The sequence below is a fragment of the Etheostoma cragini genome, chromosome 21, assembly GCF_013103735.1.
Source record: "Etheostoma cragini isolate CJK2018 chromosome 21, CSU_Ecrag_1.0, whole genome shotgun sequence".
NCBI classification, from domain to species: domain Eukaryota; kingdom Metazoa; phylum Chordata; class Actinopteri; order Perciformes; family Percidae; genus Etheostoma; species Etheostoma cragini.
The window spans coordinates 12,251,669-12,271,777 of NC_048427.1; the positions used below are offsets into that span (position 1 = coordinate 12,251,669).

Consider the following 20,109-nt stretch of genomic DNA (forward strand, 5'->3'; position numbering starts at 1 on the left):
AACTGTAAATAATTCATTCAGTGTTTCATAAAATGAAAAAATTGTCTTTATTTTCCCCAAAAAGTAAATACAGTAAGTGGGCCCAGAGGATGAGGGCCAAACATTATTGAGCCTTGGCACAAAGGTTAAAGGATTAGAATTTATGTAATTCAGTGGTTCTCATTCTTTAGAATTTCAGTGGTCTTAGTTTATCCCTCAACGTTAATTTAACTTTGGGTCCCTGGTCCCTACACCAGGCAGGGACCCCTGGACCTGTTCACCACAGACCCAAATCTTCTCAGCTGTTGCTGACATATGCTACTGTCTCTTCATGTGGTTCATTATGTTTGGCACATTGTCTGGGTCAGTTCTTATATCATAAGAAATTAATAATGTAAATAATGTAAATGCTAAATGCCCTAAAACCTGTTGATACTACAACAATGCAAAGGCTCTTAACCCTACAGTTTCGCACATATCATGTAACACTTGATTTCTACCTTTTTTTGCAAAAAAACTCTCCAGAAAGTGCCATTTAATGGTTTATTTTTCTACATTTTTTCCTGGGGGGGGGCATGCCCCCAGACCCCCCTAGGGAGAGCACCATCCTCCCACATATAACAAATCCCAATTTAAACCCTGAAGGATAAAGACCTAAAGAAATTGCTTTGTACGCGGCAAAATATGGGTCGCCCCCCCCAAATCTCACTCCAATGTTTGGGGAAAAGTTGGCAGCTCTGCAGTTAGTGTGTGAATTTCACTACCAGATCAATAAAGTCTCCTCTTTATCCACTTTAATATAATAGATTATTTTATAAAATGTTGTAAGATGTACTATATATGAATATGCGAAGTAAAACAATACAAATATATAATTAAAACGTACAATAGGCAAGTAGGGGAAAATGAAAATACTCAATTAAACTAGTATTACAGTATGGCATTGTTGTAAAATGTTTGTAAAGCACTTGAATAAGAAATTCATGTTGTTTGGTTTAAAACTAAGGTTGTCTTAAGGAAGTGGTCAATAATAGTGTGATTAAGACTCACTATTTACGTTATTATTATAGTACTTTATTTACAGCTGATACGTGAAAACGTACATTACCTTATCTGTTTAACAGGAATTTAGTTTTACTGCGAACCGTCACCGGAAGTGCTTTTGTTTTGAAGCAACCTACACGGATGTTTTTTGTTGTGTAGCCTACTCTTGCTAGCTTACCGAGACAACCGTGAGCCGCTCGACACAGAACGTGTTCGTCAAGTTTAATTTGTTCACTATCTAGTTTGAAAAACTGCAATATACTGATAAATGGTGTTAGAAATTTATAACTAACTTCGCGTTCGTTCGGATCTCTGAGGGACAGGAGGCTGAGGGTCGAATTGAGAATTTAGGAAAAGGTTTAATGCAACAGCAGTGATGAAGATGATAAGACAAAGACAATCAGACACAAAGACAATACAGACAAACCTAATAACACTGCAGCCGACAGCGGACTGGATCCACGCTTCCCCCTGATGGAGTCACGTGAAACCAGTGATCAGACACATCAAACATGAATACCCTGCAGCTTGCAGCGGACTGGATCCACGCTTCCCCCTGACGGAGTCACGTGAAAGCAGTCATGAAAATCCCTAAAACACTCTGATTTATGTCCTGCACCTTTGGGCGGTTCTTTTTCACCTGGCACATTCAAATCCATTCTCATTGGTCCGATGTTGTCATGACAACATGCTGTGTGCATCTTTGCTGACCAATGACAACTTGCCTTCTAATACTGCACCTTTGGGGCTCGTTTTGGTTCCAGAACAAAAGGTTCTGTTGTGTAAATGTGAAACTAACATCAAGAGTTTAATTAGCATTGTATTGTCTTAGCCTAGACCAGGACCCAAGGGGACAGGAGACATAAGGCTACTTCCTGGTGTGAAACAATCGGGTTCTTTCTATATGTTAAATAGTTTTCAGTTCTATTTATCTGGAAGAGACAGAGGGGGTAGGTGAGGTACAAGAAAAAGGCCCATCCTGACCTCTTAACAGACCAAATGCTTCTTAATCCTATCCTGGCTGCATCATACAAAGTTTATAACTTTTTTATAACTCAACAATGGTTACAGTAAAAAACACGGTCGTCATTTGAAGCCACTCCACTACAGGCATAGTTACTCTCCACGGCTGATAAAATGTAATGAAATTATGTGTAGCAAGCCTCAGCCTTAATTCCCGACATGTTTCTGTGTCAGCAGCTCGGACACACGTGCTGTCAATGCTGAAGTACCTGTACTGTTTCGCGGTGTAAGTGAATTTTCAAAAGAAAAAAACACCACGAAATGTTGCGTTAAAATGCGTTGTAACTCGCGTTACTGAGATTGTAACGACTATAATATTACCAAAATTTAATTAGTCATGCGTTATATTATATATACATACATATATAGCCTATTATATACAGGTATCGTGTTGTACCAATTGTATCATCGTTACTCTCTATTTTGATGGGAACACGTTGCTACCTGGACAGCTTGTCCTGCCTTAATTGGCAGGAGGCACCAGGTAGAGGCCGACTGATGTCAGCTGCTTACCTAGTGGTGCACCATGGGCTGCTGCACATGATTGTGCTTGGTGAAACTTTTATGAAGGCACCATCTGAGTCCAATTGATGCCTTTTGGTAATTTTTTGCTCCGACCCTGGAGTGTAGGCTACGGTTGGGTTGTGGCACCCATAGGCTCGTGGTGCTCAGTGACTTCCACTTGACGTCTTTCGCCCATTCAGCAGTTGGGTCTGGATTGTTTGGGATCAGATTTGGAACCAGCTGGTAGAAGCCTCCATCACATCCCTAACATCCTTTGCCGCCGGTGAACGAAGGCCATTAGAGTACATAGTACAAAAAAGAAATTGTAGTTACCTGGATGTAGCTGACGCTGATAATATTTACACCTTAGGTATTGAAACTGGGTATTAAATGACAAGGCATTTTTTAATACTCCATACTTTTTTTGCAGCCCTACCAGGATGTAAGATAATGTAGGCTATGTAGGCCTACATAGCCCTAGTCCACAATCCATTTCCGGGATTATTTAAGTGTTGCCAGAAATTCCGCCTGATGTCCCTAATTGCAGCCAGGTTTAGGTCACCTTCTGCTTTCTTTGTTTTGGCATTTTAACTTTGGTTGATAGGACTATGGTTAACTGGTTGACTATGGTTGCTACTTCCTGAGTGGGCAGCTAGTGCAAAGATCAGTTTCAGGGTGCCAAGGTGGAGATCTGATGTGGTAAACCAATGGTAAAACCTGTTAGAAGAGCTGGAGTTACGTCCAGGTAACTACTATTTCTCTCACTGGCAGACGGATGCAGGATAATACCATGCTTTTGAGGAAGAGTCCCTTGTTCTAGTGCCATCATAATCTATTTTTCTTCTTCATTTTCATGCTTTTATAGATTATCTCAGTGATTGACACATTGTCTGGAGTGGAGTACAGCATTCTTTGTAACATGAAACTATGTATCCAAAGGTTTATAGACCTACATTTCAGTGCCCAAATCATACGTGAAAACAAGAAAAGTTGAATTGATCAAGACAAAACAGGTGCTGAAAAAATAAATATAAAGCTTAAAAATCTAACTCAGCTGTAATCGTTTTTTTTAAGCAACTAATATTAAACATTACAACATGACAATTGGAATAATGCACAAGAATAAACTGCATATTAATAATAACTATAATTATTGTACAGGAATGATCACCTCTAGGTTTTATTATACAATATTTTCCACGTGTACATGAGTTTTACATACTCAGTTTTAGTTAACAATCCAGAAAAAAATTTAAATTCATGAAAAATGAGTAAAACAATAAAAACCCTAACATTTAATCTATCAGTGAACTACTCCTTTCAATGAACAGTATCAGCCAAAGTGATACTGTTCCATGATCTAGAGCTGCTGGAGCTTCCTGACATTTTTAGACCAAACAACTAATCAATTGATCGAGTAAATAATCGACCAGTTAATCAACAATTAAAAAATTGTTAGTTGCAGCCCTATCTACATAAGTTTTTGTTTCAATCGTATACCTTTTTTGGGGGGCTATAGCTATGAAAATTGGATCATCTACTAACAAAAGTAAAACAAATTCCTCATGTGCTTGAAATCATCATGTGATTGCCTTGTATATTAAGACCAGAGTTACTTCCTATGCACACTTAACAACTGATGAAGGTGTTTGAATGAACATTGGAACATCTGTATTCTATATTTTTAATGTAGTGTTTGTTAATTAAAGCTTTGTTGAAACTACAATTACCTGAATGCATAAATTAATCTTCATAGACGGAATGTCATTGTGTTGATGTCCATAATCAACCTTTTATTGATGATTGATCTTTTATTTACTGTAATTTAACATATCAGTTTTCAAATTGGACTTCTGCTACATAATTGGCATAGCCTTGCCACAGTGTTTTTTGGGCCTTGAGAGACCGTGACAGAGAGGAGAGACTGGCATGTGTGAAGGTTGTTGGATTGTGAAGAAAACGGCCTCAAGGAGACCTCATAAAAGTGTCTCTAAACTATACGAGGCATTTTTATTCCCCAGTTTGTCAACAGGCAGACTGGTTCGAGACCTAGTAAATAAAACATTTTTGCACATTTTCTTTTGGAAATCAAAATGCCACGTCTAAAAATATCAGCATGGGCCATTTAGACATCACAGAAAGCTGTGTACAGTAACATTTGCAAGTGTTATTATATTCAAATATTTTCTCAGTGGATGAGTAAACCAATACTACAGAGCTAAATATTTTGTTGTATTGGCACAAGTTACGTGTTTTCTTAAAAGTGTGCACATCAAGGACAAAACATTGTTTTTGAAAAAAAAAAAAGCTTTCATAACATTGTGTGAAAACCTTGTAGCTCCAGTGTTGTTTTTCCCCAATTTTAACTTCAATGGATCGACATACTCTGCTTGCGGAATTTCAACAACTATTTATGAAACCTTTTTTAAACCCAATTAATCAAACTCAACAGGTTTTCACCCAACAGTAGAACTGCGCTTGCATCTAATGTGCGCCCAAGGATTTGTAATAATTAAATTATAAGTTAGAGGCATACAAATGAAATCCTGTCGGATAATATAGAAATTTCTACAATTATTACAGTCCATAAACATCAAAAAAGCCACAGCAGGCCTAAAACACAAGCCGCCCCCAAAACAGATTGCAGAGAGGGCGAAGAGTCCTAAATTAAGTTATTTAAATTGTCACACAAGGTACAGAAATGCACAAACACACATTTTACATTTACTAATGTCTTCACCTCCACTGTGGAGTCTCTTTGAATTCAGTTTTGTTCAGATAACACAGTCAGACTTGTTGAAAATGGTCCCCTCCCACATTCGTTTTTAAATCCGCACTTTCAAAGTTCTTCATGCCATTAGGTGAAACTCCACGCTGTTGATGTACTGTTTCTGCCTCACTAAAGGCTATGGGCAGAAGATCTGCTGGTTTTATGTTAACCCTTGGTCCCCCTCGCCTCCATAAAGGTAGTTATTGGTTCCGGCTGGTTGTACATACTCCTCAGTTTTGTCCCAGTCTGAGACCCAGCCTCCTCCTCCCCCCATGCCTCCGGCGCCGTTGGGATCCCCTCCCTGGTTCATGGCTCCGTAGCCTCCCCCGCCAGTTGTGCGATACAGCTCTTCTGTCTCGTTTGCAAGCTCATCCTCATCCAGGATGCCACATTTCTCATCACTCAGCTCCTCCGGCTCTGCCCAATATTGCTTCTCTCCAGATGCAAAGAGACCTGCAGCCCAGAGACATTATCAGTCCGTAAGATACAGAGTTTTCGTGGAGTATTCAGACTTTTGACAAACAATCTTCAGGAGATTGCACAAAGAACAATGTACAGATTGTTGCATACTTAAACACCCTAATGCTCTGGTTATGGAGGAATGAGTGGAAACAGAAATAAAGAGGGAAATATACACACCATAGAATATGACACCTCCATAATGAACAAGCGAAGCGATAAGAAACACCCCCTGCCACTCCTCCCGCGTCTATCCAAGGAGAGTCAGAAGAAAAAAAGGGGAAGCAATCATTAGCATGAAAAAACGTTTGTGTTCAACACATTAAATCAAACCAATCAAAGAGAGACTTGCCGATATATTGTGCCGATACATTTCCTTAAACCCTGAAAACCTTTTACTTTGGTCAATAAAATGCTTAAACACCTTGAGATTTAACCTTACTTCTGGCTTGACCTCTGTTCGATTGAGCTACTTTCAGTGCAAAATGAAATGAATATTGATCCGATCCCCCTGTTTCTCCCTGTGAGACTGTTGGAAATGCAAAATGGCAATATTTAAAAGAAGTCTTTTTGTGGAAGCGGAACCTCTTCTGTTGTTTTAGAAACATTTCCTATTACCAAAGTCAGGTAGAGATGCACTGTTGACTTAAATAAGCAGAAACACACCCTCACACAACAAACTGAGGACAGAAATGTATTTTAGCGTGTATTTTACAACACACATGTTTACCTTATGCTTTGTCATGGCACCAACTATAAGTGGGCAAACCATACCAGACAAAGTGCCCACACCATTGGAGATACCCATAAGGATACTGGCATAGCGCGGTGCAATGTCCAGGTGGTTGACATTGAAACCTTATGAGGAAGGATAAATACAATATTATTGAATAAAATTATAGGAAATGGTTATATATTCACAAGCTTTACAAATTCTATAGTAGTATTCGTGGCCAAAAGGTTTAAAAGAACAAGATGATAAAAAGGGTCTTATTGACATTGATGGGGGCAATGTAGATACATTGACACAGAAAGTGTCCTGAACAGTAAGAATAAAAAAAAAACATGGTTTCACCTGAAATTGCAAAGCCAGAGAAACCCACAGCCAAGACCAGGAATGTGATGGCAACAGCTTTTGTATGAGAGAAGCCCACCACCAGCAGCAGGGTTGCCTCCATCCCAAACCCTTATGTAGAGCAATAGAATAGAAACAGAGAATGAGTTTAATGTGTTAATGGATAACATTAAGTCTCAATGCAAGATGTTTTTTGAGTCAGCTTGAAGCCATTTTTCTTGACAGTTTCCTCTTCTCCTTTTTCATGAAATGCTGTTGACTAACCTCTCCCCACTGTCCTGACAGCTTGCAGAAAAGTGATGTGTACACTGTACGCTTCTCCATTTCACTTTGCTATCGATTTCTTGGTGTAGTTCAAAAATAGCAGACAGAGGCTTTTGCATTTACAGTGAGTCATCATTTCCCTTATGCAGCAAATGTTTTCTTACATAGATGACTAAATACTGTAGTTAACTCCATAATTAGCCAGTGAGTTACTGTGCAGTTTATCAGCATCACATGACTAAACCAGCTTTGTGACTAGAAATGGGACACTTACAAAAACTAATTATATTCAGAGAAAGCTCTGAAATGGCATTATACTGTATATCATAGTTTGAGTACGTTTTTTTATATTATGGTTCTAGTTTTAAAGTCTTTAAAGAAAACTTCCTTCTATTATGAGCACAGCAAGTCAGCTACATTTCTTGTGTACTGCATTTATCTGCAAATCTAGTTTTGCTTTCACTTCTCTTTGGCCCTTTCTTACCTCCACAGTTCATAAGTTTCCTGACATTAGTGGTGGTCATGATTTGGTTGGTGCGCAGATAGTCAGCAATCTGGCCACCAATGGGCACGATAATGGTCATGACAAGGTGAGGAAGTGCAGAAACTATGCCCACCTAGAGAGAGAACAAAATAAATATAAATATGTTCTGTAATAGATTTAAGACCTCTGAGGATAGCCTATGGTGACTGAAATAAACACAGAAAGCAGACTTTTCTCAGCAGCGTCATGTTATTGTACTTGAGGAAACGTTTGTATTTTTTCTGGTGCAGTACATCTGGTTTCTGTTACCTTGCTAATCTCAAACCCAAACACCTCCTCAAAGTATGCAGGCTGGCTGATGAGAAGCAAGTAGAAAGTCCAGCTTCTGCAGAAATTAGCCACAATGATGGCGTACACTGGCATGGACGTAAAGAAGCACCTCCATGGTGTGTTGAATTTCTTTAACAAAGAAAAATGCATGACTTATTTCACTGTATTGAAATGGAATTCTTAAGAATCAACAAATAAAATGCTGTTTAACTGAATTAATGACCACTTTATTTGTTAAAAAAGCAGGACACACAACAAGAGGATGGGTGGAGCAAATTGAATGCATGAATGCATGCACAAATGAGCAGAAGATGATAAAAACTTTCAAAATCTATGTGTTTCTTTCATTTATAATATTATTAGAATCAGCTCATGATAAAGTTTGACACCCTCTTAAGCTCCCCCCTTATTTCTCTGATAAAGCTCTGCTTGTTTCCCATCTCTACACTCTTCCTTCAAATCTACTTGCAATTTTGTCCTTATTTCAACATTTAGCATAAAACTAAAAATGTGCTTTCACCTTCGATTGAGGGAAATGTAAATTACAGAGCAGATACATCTGTGCTGGTAACATCAGCTAACGTGGTGTGATGCAGTGTTTGCATCTTATTGTACCTGAGAAATCTACTCTATGTACTGACCGTTACTGCATGTTGTGACGATTGCCCAATGCTTTCCTCAATATATTTTTGCTCCTCTTCAGTGATAGTGGGATGGGCTGCTGGACTTTCATAAGACACCAGGATCCAGAAGCAATACCACATGATGCCAAAAGTTCCTGTGGGGAGAAGGGAAGGAAGGAGAAAGAGGAGTAATTTAGGAGTCAAAACTAGAAAGAAAGACTAGAAAGAACAAGCTGTGAAAGGAGACACCTTGACTGTAGATTCTGCCCCGGTACGGACTGGGATTGAATTGAATGCTAGATTCATGTGTCTACACTAATGTGTAGTACTCAAGATCTGGGTTTTGAAAGTCTCGGTCACTGAATCGACCACATTTTTAGTGGGTCTTGTCTCAGTCTCAGATGAAGAGGGCTCAGGATTGTATTTCAAAATTGGTCAAGACCAAAGCTGCAGGGAGATCCCTAAACTGCCTGGCCTGTGCATTGTCTGATTTATGTGTTAAGGTCATTACTGTGATTGGATGTAAAACTTCCGGCTTTAAATTATAATATGGCTACTTAAACCGTAAGGAGGTTATTTGCAAAACAAAATGTAATAGAAAACGCAGCAGTGTGTAAACTCTGCAATGTAACACTGATTGAGACAGCTGGGACCACCTCAAATTTTTTTCAGCACTTAGAAAGGAACCATAAAGAAAGGTACGCTAACTGTAAGTGACACCAGTGAAGCAAGCTAGCCTCAAACTCTTCAGAAATCTAATCACACCTCACACAAAGTGGTTCAGGAAATATAAGCTGTACATATAAGCTAGTTGTGTATATACTGGTTGGTTAGACTTTTCCTACTTTACTCGCACCAACCCTTAAAAGTGTTGGTCTTAATACACTGTTCTTGGTGATGACTTGGTCTTGATTTACATGGTCTTGACTAAAACACTGGTCATTACACAACTATTGAAATCAGTCATAGCCTAATTAGGTGCTTTCAGTTACGAAAGTTAATGTGCAGTTTCCCAAGTTATGGCTTGGTCGGAAAAAGGTAGCCTCTGTGTAAAGTCTGTACTTTTGATTTTCTTCACCTCGAGTCTAAAGGTCTAGGGTCTCTTACCATAGACGTAGAAGACTGATGACCATCCTGAGTACTGGACTAGGATTCCAGCTAATGGCATGGCAATCACAGCACCAGCATAAGATCCTAGCAAAAAAAAGACACATGGGCTGCAATTTCACTTCATTTTAATTAATCTGGCAACCTTAAAAACACATTATGTCTGTCTTGATATACCTGTATTCACCTTATATCTATAACGCTCTGTTTTGATCCCTGTCTCTTGACACCCCATTCCAAAAAAGCCCCAGTCCGCTCTGATTGGTCGCAAATCTACACGCTTGGCGTCTCTGTCCCATCATTGCAGATGGTGGAATGATTGTAACAGCACAGTACCGACACTTTCTACCCATAGACATCCCAACTGTACAGAAGCCCTGACGGCTCGTGGATTGAGAAATTCGAGACTTTCACAGTATTTATATTTTTACAAAATGGGGCCTTTAACTGTGTCCTCTGTAGCATGTCAAACAGTTGTGAAAAATTGCGTTCTCTGACTGGAATCATCTTTTGAGAAACTGGATCCATCAAATGTTGGTTGCATTTTTTCTTGGAAAATAACTGAAAACGTTAACTCGATTATCAAAGTAGTTGCTAGTAGTGAATCAGCTAATTGGTCAATCGACTACTAGTTTCATCTCTAATTGTGGTTGTATTAAACTAGATATGTTTTCTTAAAGTGAAAACAACAAGAGAAACAGGTACTCACCACAAAAGGCTGTTGTGGCCAGGCGACTTCTTTCAAGAGGTGGTGCCCATTTTGCCCAAATGCCATGACAGGCTGGATATGAAACCCCCTGCAGGATAGGGAAAACATTACACTATGACAAAGGTGCCTATTAAAATGTAAATATACATTGTTCTTGTTACCCATTTCTTGTGTTTATAAGGAAGCTACAGAGTTAATCACCTCCACGAGTCCTTGACATATTCTGACAAGGATAACACAGCCGAAATGCACCCGCGCGGCTGCAGGGATGAGCATGTTCAGGCAAGACGTGGCCACAATAGCAAAGCCAAACACTCTGGAAGAGGAAAGAATAGAGACAGGAAGATACATTCAGTACAGTACATACACTAAATGTGCAGTTATCCCTTGCACACCTTTAATAGCTGATTAACAGACCTGTTTGCTGCAAACTTTTGACAGATGAAGCCTCCTGGGATTTGGGTTACTATGTATCCCCAGAAGAAGGAGCCGTGAATCATTCCCACTGTTTCTGGATCCCAGTCAAACTGAGCTTTCTGTTGGGAGGCAAAACATTGTCAATCTGCACATACACCTGAATAAGAGTTTGATCCCTGAAACATACCGAGGTGATGTTTTCTCTGCCGAAACAGAACAGCTGAAAGAATAACAATCAAAACAAGATAACTGATGTGACTGATCACTGGTCTCCCTGGGGCATGTGCTCGACCCCTGATCTCTCGCAACTTTCCTTCACATCCCTTAGCTGTGTCAAACTTTAACGCTGATGACCCCACTGACTGGAACATTGACTGACAGACTTTAGGATGACCAAATCCTTTTTTTGACCTGACCATTTCCATTTGCATCATTAATAAGTAAGAGACTGTAAACTAGTAAAATCATTTCTTCTTCCTCACTTTGAAATAGGAAAGGACTTTCCCCATGCAACATTGGAAGTGCACAAAAATCTGAGGAAACCACCACATACTTGTGGCAATATAGTGTGTCCCTTATCATCTATATAAATAGTCTAGACATTATAATCATTTTTATTTTGCCTTGCTGACGTGGACGTCCCACCTCGTCCACTGCCACTCACCACTATGATCTCTTTGTTGTCTCTGAAGACGGTGTGGCTGTTGACCATGCTGACGATGGCCACGCCCAAGTTACACCGGATACCAAAGGAGATGCAGAAGCCGATGCCGGAGAGGATGGCGATGATGTAGCGCCTGGGCAGGCCGAAGCATGTGCAGTCCACTACGGGCATCTCCTTCTCTTCCACCCTCTCCGGCCGGCCCTCCGCCGACAACTCGATCGTCTCGCCATTTTCCTGCTTCTTCTCAAGAGCTCTGTTAAGAAGGGATTGGAAACCCCAAAAGGGAAGGAATGGAAAACGTAATATGTAAAAGTACTGTATGTGTACTTTGTATATTTCTTCTGTCACCTTGTGTATATTGGAAATTCGTTATTAGGAATAACCCATTGAGATGTGACATCTTGTTTTTGAGGGGGTCCTTCCTCCTACTACTCCTTGTGTAGTTTGATGTGATTGTCTGGGATATCTATCACTTGAAACATCTCTTTGCAATGTTGCATAGCAACCCTTGCCCTAACAAGATAGCTTACCACAGAAGCAACCTGGCAAACACACACCAAAACAAAGTAACATTTGAGGAAAACACCAAATAGTCAGTGTACTGTTTGCTGATCCAACAACTTATTTGTATATATTTGTTTTATAAAAAATGTTTCAACTGCCCATTTATAACAGTTATTGAGCTCTCAAAAGGAAAATACATGTAGTTTACTCTTAGATTTTTATATTGTGGATTTTCTTTAAGAGCAAACAGTCAGCCGGTGACCCGCCCAGGTTTTTTAAACTCTAGTTACTGCCCTAAAAACAGATCCTGTCCATGTAGACTGACAGCTTGGCTTCATAAAAGATGTTCAGACAATCCTTCACTGTCAGTCTGACGGGTAACTCTAGTATCTTAACAAGAGACAGTCAGCAAAGTTATCTGTCAGCCTTCCACTACTGGAGCTTGCTGACATAACTTTGACTTATCCTGTCTTCTCCAGGCTTTAATATATCAGGTATTGTTTTTGCAAGCATCCATCTCCTGACAGAACTGGCCGACAGGGAGGAGTACAGTGTGAGTACATCCATGCCACTCTTCTCCTTTCAAACAAGGTTAACTACTCTACTCTTTTTTTCTGTTTTTGTCTATAACATCCATATGGCTTGCTGAGAAACCCTGAAAAACCACGACCTCTGCCAGCCTCCAGTCTAACAGGCATAAAAAATGTATCTTAACGCAGCAGGTCTTCTATAAAACATGACATGTGCAATGCTGAGTTCTCAGTTCAGACTCGAGCACCGCAGGTCCAGATGATGCAGCATAGAGCCCCTTTTATATCACAGTTTTATTTAATATACATATGTATGTTATCTACGTGTAAAAGTGAAAAGCAAATATCCCTACTTCCTCTCATTTACTCTGGTTAATGTAATTCACAACCACCATAGAGAGATACAAACGGTACGAAAGAGTGTGTATCAGTCCACTCAGCCCTCCAGCTTTCAGCCAATATACAACACCCAACAGCGCAGAGCATGAATAATGCTTGGATTGGGGGATGGGGGTATATTTTATAGACTACTTTATTTGATAGCTGGTTGTACAGTACAGAAAATGGGACTGGGATCCTGGGCTAGAACTGAACCACATTTAAGTGCATTATGATTTTATTGCAACTGATCCACCGGGGCGCACCAACAGTTCTCTGCTCCCACAGCAGCCATTGGGAAGGTTCATCATGGTTGGGTTTAGAATCTCTACTGTAACTGGAAGAACAGTGTAGACTGAATACTGTATGTGAGATTGACATCATATAACCATATGAAAACTGGCAAATTATTATCAGATCCTCAGGGACAAACGTACTGAATTTAAACAATGTTATAGGTCAGTGTTTCATGGTGAGTCCCGCTTCCACTGACAGTGTAATGCTGTTCTGTTTGCCAATTTTGACACAATTGCCAAAGTCAAAACTGCAGGCCAACCAAGAAAAACCCCATTACAACAAAATGTACTCAAACAAAAACAAATAACCACAGCTTAAACCATAAGTGCACTCGGACTGTGCAGACCCCCGGCAGAGCCGTGCCCTATCTCGCAATGTTAACTAAAGAAAAAAAGCTGCAATGTAGCTTGCAGTAAACTAGCAAACTCCCTTGCTACCTTATTTATTTCCAAAATGTTATAGCTTGTTTTACCTCATTAGATGGTTGGAGGTGCAGAGAGAGTGCAGAGATTTAAACTGATGCAGACCACTGGGGCAACACACCTCCTTAAAATCCATTGTTTGTACAAAAATAGCCTTACTTTTTTGTACATCCTACTAAACATCTTAACATAGCCCATTCCAACTAAGGTAGGAACAGAACTGGTTTATTCTCTCAGCTGTGTGAGACTTTGTTCCTCTATGTGTTCTACCAAACCCTGTCCTAAACCAGAATGTCCCTGCTAAATCAAGTCACCGGGGACAGGGACAATCACAGTTCTGAAACACCATGGTGAAAGAAAAGCACCGGCTGCTCTTTATACAACCATTATTGCATCTATCTAGGTGCAGAAGATGTACTTCCCCTAGAGACTGAAACATGGATACTAACATATTGAGTGACAAAAAGACTGGAGTTTGTGTTCTTTTTCAGAGCAGCCAACAGTACTACATCAGTAAAATAACAGTTGCAAAGTTATGCAACATACATGCTTTATTAGTTACTGTAAGCAGAGGTTCTAACAGTCTCCGACACTGATCAAGTATTAATGATTCTCACTCTTGAATTATTAATATCTCTGGCTCTCTTGGACTATTTTTGTCTGGGCGGGCTTCTGTCTTCATTCTTCCTGTCTCCTCTTCATCTTCAACCCTGCCTTTTATCGTCAACTCCCCTGGCTCACGCACAGCCTCGCACACAATTCGCAACATTTCCTTTTTCTTCAACACCAATTTATTTTGCAGTATCCAGAGAATGTCCACATGGATTTCACATATACTGCATCTGCTGCAGTAACTTTTCATGACTGACCCTTAGTTAAAGAAAAGCCGTTGTAATCCTCACAAGCTATCTGACGTTCTTTTCGTTGTATTGGTTACACCATGACGACACTTCTGTGAAATAATTCAAGCCAATTAAAACAGTGCTTGGTTTTTTTAATCATGTAGGAATATGGGAAAGTTGAATTCCCATGACCTATTCTAAGTGAGTATTCCTGAGTTAATCTCTTAGTTCATACGTCAAGGACAAAGGTCTGGGTGGTTCAGCAGCTTGGTTCACAGTTGAGTCAACAGCTTGGAATCATTGATTGGATCAGAGAGAGTCAAATAACTGGGGGAAGATTGTTTAAAGGTTGAAAAGCTCCTTTAATGACACTACTACGAAGGACTTCCTGCTGGACTTCAATTGTTGGAATATCATGTGTGGACTGTTAGGAACACTGTAGTCACACAACTGAAGTACACTTTGGAGATCATCTGCATTAGTTAAATGAATTGAATTGTTATACTGAGGATAAGTCATTTAGATAAAAAAAAAGATTCAGGAATGAGATGCAGGAAGCACAAAGGGGACTTGCACAGTATTTATTTATTTATTTATAAATCTCAGTACATAGATTTGACCTGCAATCATTAGTCAATGAAACCATTAGTCAGCTGGTAACTAGTTTGATAATTGATTAGTAATTGAAGTCATTGTTACGTAAAAACTATTCAAACATTCTCTTGTTTAGAGTTCTCAAGGGTGAGTGTGAATTTATCGTACTAACAATTTATCTTGTGGGGCTTTGCACTGCTGTTTGGACAAAACAAGACATTTCCCCTTGGGGTTCAGACAATTTGAGGGGCATTTTTAGTTGTTCCCTGGTGTTACATCCCTTGTATAAATAGCTAAATGACAGGTGACTTTATGAGCTCTACCTCAGTGGGATAGAGCTTCTGTTTGGTCTCACTTATGTTGACACAACTTCAGGTGATTTAATCGCTATTATAGCTTAATAGGAAAAGACAATATGGCACAGCTTAATAGATTGAGACAGAACCAAAAAGAAATGAATGGAACTAACAGGACTAGAATATGCTATAACTAATAGAAACACGACCGAATGGGAAAAACAATTAAAAACAAATAAAACAACGGATACAACTCCGTGCAAAAAAAATAAAGAATACAACTGTAAGTCAACGTAGCTACGTCTGCTTTCTGTGAACCCGTTAAGGATGTGTTGCATGTTGCGTGCAGAGAGCAGCACCGGGGGACGGGCCGGTGCCCATTACGCACGGCAGCAAGGTACCAAGGAAACATCTGAGAGCACGTGCGCTCCACGGAAATGAAAGCTTATAGGCCGTTGCGGGCTCTGTGCCGTGGGTGGAGTGGCCTAATCCTGGCTATGAGGTGCCCTGAAGGGGGAAGGGACAAGATGACGAGCTGTCGGGCTACTTAGGAAGAGAGAGCGAGAGAGAGCGAGAGAGAGCGAGAGAGAGAGCGAGAGAGAGAGAGAGAGAGAGGTGTGCAAGGTGTACGACATGCAGGGATTTACGTGGGCCGACAGCTTGGACAAGCAGAGACTATTTCTGGAGAGGATTTAAGTGTTTAGAAACTACATCAAATCCCAAGAGGAAGAAGGGAAGTTCATCAATGCCTCCTCGCGTTCAGATATCCATCACTGGCCCGACTCCTGATTACTTCACACACCTTTTCTCTGAGAATAAGTTGTGTCACAGAATACACAGTTTATTGCCATTAGGACTGATTGTAAAGCAGAGCTATGGAAGTTCTCAAAGACTCACACTTCAATTCTTTGCGCATGTGTCTAGTTGGTCTAAAATGCCGCATGATGCCAAAAATGACCTATTTTATACCATATTAGCGTGGACCATGAACCCATCAGTCCATCATCATAAATTTGACTATTTTTGAAAAGTTGAAGCCTTTGATTGTTAATGAAGGTGTCCTTAAGCTGTCCCATAATGACAGGGGAGACAGAATAACACTAACACTACAAACGTAGGCCTACACTAAACAAATAGTAGGCCTAACTCTCTTTAGAAGAATGGCCAACCTTGTAAAACATACTTTGTGAAGAAACTGAACAAAATCGCCAGTCTCCACATAACACCGTGACAAGCCTTCCATAATTTAGCAATGTGAAAACACTGCAGAAAAAGCCAGGAAGAAAGGACTTCAGCTATTGATCCGAGGCTTCATTTTACACCGATGGGCCTAAACTGAAACTTAATCCTGTGTATTTGTTCCTCAGAAGCAAAAGGAGAAAGATACTTTAGGAGACTGGTTTCAGGTTTTAGCTTCACAGCATTTGTGTGCTCAGAAACCGTATTTGTTAGTTTTTGTCATCAGCCACTGAATGACTGCAGTTGCTTAAATTGATACATTTTGTATGCCAGATTCTTATGTGACAGATTAAATGGCCCATAGAGGGACAGATGTTGTGGCAGGCCATCCAAACACACTCTGGCCTCACCCAGGCCTCTGGACACCTTGATCTCAAAAGGAGCAGTTTGCTTCTCTTTAAAGGCAAATACTCACATACAATCACGTTTAAGCCACTTTAGACTGTTATAAATTAAAATAACAGTCTAAATTCAAAATATAAACTTTCTTTTTTTTAACACAAGGTAATTACACCTGCAAGTACTAACACCTGCAGCCTTTTAACATTTTCCAGTTTTATGTCCCAGGTAGATTCTACATACCCGTATATTTTCCCGAGAGTCCTGGCCGCCACGACCTTAAACCTGTCCGGCCGGATCTCCATCCTCACGACTCCAGGATCCGACCAATGTGCACACTTTGCGCGCTCCCGATTGAGCGCACAGCCTTCTCCTCTACTACCTCCGCCCCTTGTTTCTCACTCACACATGAAAAAAAGAAATTAAAAAAATACAACAAAATAAAATAGCAACTTGATTTTAGTGACTAACTCCCTAACCCGTAGTTTCCTGTGCAGTGGAATCTGTAGCCAGCGACAGTGATATTTAATCTGCTTTAACTGCCTTTAAAAATCACCGAGCACACATTGTCAGTCCCACTTTGAGTCTTTAACGTCCAATTTAACCTCTTCACACTCTGTGGTGTCCGCTTTAGGTTCACACCGCTCAGGTGGGAACTTTCGACAGGATTCGTGGCCAAACGGTTGCTCTGGCCGTGGTGCTGAAACCAGATTACCGCTGCCTGCGCGCTAATCTCTCCAAATTGTGTGTAGTGAGTGGAAGGTAGCATGTCACTTCCTTTCTCCCAGCCGTAAGTACTGACTATTCAAGCAGCGGCTATTCCTGGACCGGCACAAGCCTTGGATAGAGAGTTAGACAAAACACTTCCCGATCGAAGCATAGTATCAGAGTTCCCAGGTATGTGTGTAACAGGGGAGGGGCAGGCTGCTCCCAGGATGCTGTTATGATTCCTAGTTGGATATATTTGAGATTAAATAGCCTGGGATTCTTATAAAATAATATAATATAAAAATAAAAGACAGGTTCAAGATTTTGTGCTTTTACTTTCTCCTCTCAGCTATGAGTCCTGTGCGTCATACTAACAGTGGCAGAGCTGCCATTACGCATTACCTCAAGCATTTTCCTATGAGAACTGCTAATACCTTCAACTTATTACAGTGATGTTCCTTTTACATATAGGCTACCAATATGGAGTTTACTGCATATTGAAGTGGCTAAAAGAGCCCCAAAACCAAAAAGGTAATTTTAATATTTACTATTAGTGATCAAGAACATTTAGTTTAAAAGAAACACACTTCATTGCAGTTATAAATATGCCATGTACCAATCCTTTCAAAATTTAACTGCATGAATGACTTGAAGTTTTGTTTTTAAAAACGTTCCCCCTTGTAAATATGTTTGTTTTGTTATTTGCATTTTTGTTTAGTTTTTTCTAGGAAGACCTGGTTAAGTGGTGTTTTGTTGTTGTCTTTTTTCTTTTTAATTTCTAACTAGAATTGAATGGCATCACTGTCAAATTCTTTGATATAATTTGCATGATAAGTGGTGCACACATTTTGTTTTATTCTGATAGCTGTAGTCCTACGGTGTAGCTGAGTCTGGAATAAAGGTCCATGAAAGACAAAAGGCAATAGGCCTTTTTTTTTTAAATCACTGACGTATCTTGACCTGTCACTGCAGAAAAAGCACAAGTGTAAATAATAAAATGAATGATGGCTTCATTCCATTTAACTGCCTCAGTTTCAGAGTCCTGATATTGTGCACGGCATACTAGGACACTTAAGGAAGCCACCATTAATGTTATATATATGTTTAAATCAGATTTTACCATTTACCATAAAATGAAACAAGAGCAACACAATGTTTTTTTTTTGTCTCTGGACAGTTTATTGTTTCTTGTACCACACTTGACACATACTAAAAGGATGGGTAGTGTTTGATAAGGTGCAGGAAAGGTCTAGTTAATGACTATACTAATGGTTGTGATGCACAGGCAAATGTTTGGTCCATATTTGGTGGTGGTTATGGGCAGTAAAGTGGCAACAGGCCAGGGGGTCTATGGTTGACAATGATAACTCACAGATTTGGCAATTGCAGCAGGTGGATGAGATACTTCAGCAATACCATCAAATGTTGCTGAAAAAAAGTTAATTGTTCTGCATTTTCCTATTTTTGTGGCTACTGTAGGGCTGTGTGTGCAAAGCTGTTTGCCTGCAAATAGGCATAGGTTTTGAAAAACAATGTGTACATTCAAATAACTACTTTTTTCACTGTCATTCAAAAGTTCCACACTGCTAACTAAGCATTCAGTATCAGATGCAGCTCTTCTCCAGATCCCTGGCTGATATAGTTCTCAGAGAGTGAGAGGAGAAGAAGACAGGAGGGAAGGGCATGGCAGAGGGAGGAGGGGACAGGCTGGGTGGCATAGAGATGATGGATGGAGTGTCTGAGAGCGAGCCATAACCAGCTCTCTGCACATCTACCGCACTGGAGCCAGCAGAGCCGTGGAAAAACACAGGGGGAGGGCCATTGGCGTCTGTAGTTAAATCTGCAGACAGATACATAAGGAATGTCACTTGGAAATTGTAGATATTTCCTGTAAACATTTTCTCATTGAATCATAAGACACCCTTACAATCCACTGAACGGGAGAACGAGAGAAAAGATCAGTCCTGTTTCTGTATGTACTACACCACTACACATTTTCTGTTGTATTTCTACTATTAGAGCTACACCATGCAACATCAGTTATTAGTATATCAGAATGGCAGCAAGCAGGAAGAGCTTTAGTTCCAAGAAGTCATTTTGCCCAACGTCAACAAACACAACACATTTTGCAGATGTTTAATATCCCCGCCATCCTGTTGGTCTCTACAACAGTGTTTCTCAAATGGGGGGTACGTGTACCCCTAGGTACGGTGGCCGACAGGGGCAAACGCCCTGCAACTTCACAAAACACATGCACATAGACATAGTCGAAACTCCAGCTTTTCCATTTAGCTGCTCCCTCTAGAAGCCAGGAGAACTTCCGTTGTGTAATCTGGATGCAGCGTTTTTTGTTGCATTTGTTTTCGTGGTTTGTGTGCTTTTACTTTTTATTTTTTTTGTTTTTATAGTTTATGTATTTGGCTGTGTTGTGTGTACTGTATGCAGCACGTTTGCTGAATGCTGCACGTGTTGTCAAATTAATGAAGTTGTTTTCTTAATTTGCTTGTG

At 40.1% G+C, this 20,109-nt stretch overlaps 1 protein-coding gene across 1 annotated transcript; it reads right to left on the minus strand.

The window, feature by feature from the left end:
* Window positions 1-4,249: 4,249 nt before the first annotated feature.
* Window positions 4,250-17,659, minus strand: LOC117937167 (vesicular glutamate transporter 1-like). The gene is made up of 13 exons (XM_034860945.1): window positions 17,137-17,659; window positions 11,453-11,705; window positions 10,789-10,907; window positions 10,573-10,687; window positions 10,372-10,459; window positions 9,663-9,749; window positions 8,574-8,710; window positions 7,912-8,061; window positions 7,603-7,735; window positions 6,855-6,965; window positions 6,510-6,637; window positions 5,960-6,029; window positions 4,250-5,773 (listed from the first exon to the last, which is right to left on the minus strand). The coding sequence occupies exons 1-13, from the start codon at window positions 17,196-17,198 to the stop codon at window positions 5,481-5,483; spliced, it is 1,746 nt and encodes a 581-aa protein (XP_034716836.1). The 5' UTR covers window positions 17,199-17,659; the 3' UTR covers window positions 4,250-5,480.
* Between the last annotated feature and the right edge of the window lie 2,450 nt (window positions 17,660-20,109).

Excerpts from the sequence above, each read along its gene's own strand:
- LOC117937167 (XM_034860945.1), bottom strand. The coding sequence starts at position 17,198 with ATGGAGATCCGGCCGGACAGGTTTAAGGTCGTGGCGGCCAGGACTCTC. Across the intron at positions 9,750-10,371 it reads GGCCACAACAGCCTTTTGTG|GATCTTATGCTGGTGCTGTG; the intron begins GTGAGTACCTGT and ends TTTTTTTGCTAG. Across the intron at positions 6,966-7,602 it reads GAAACTTATGAACTGTGGAG|GGTTTGGGATGGAGGCAACC; the intron begins GTAAGAAAGGGC and ends GCTCTACATAAG.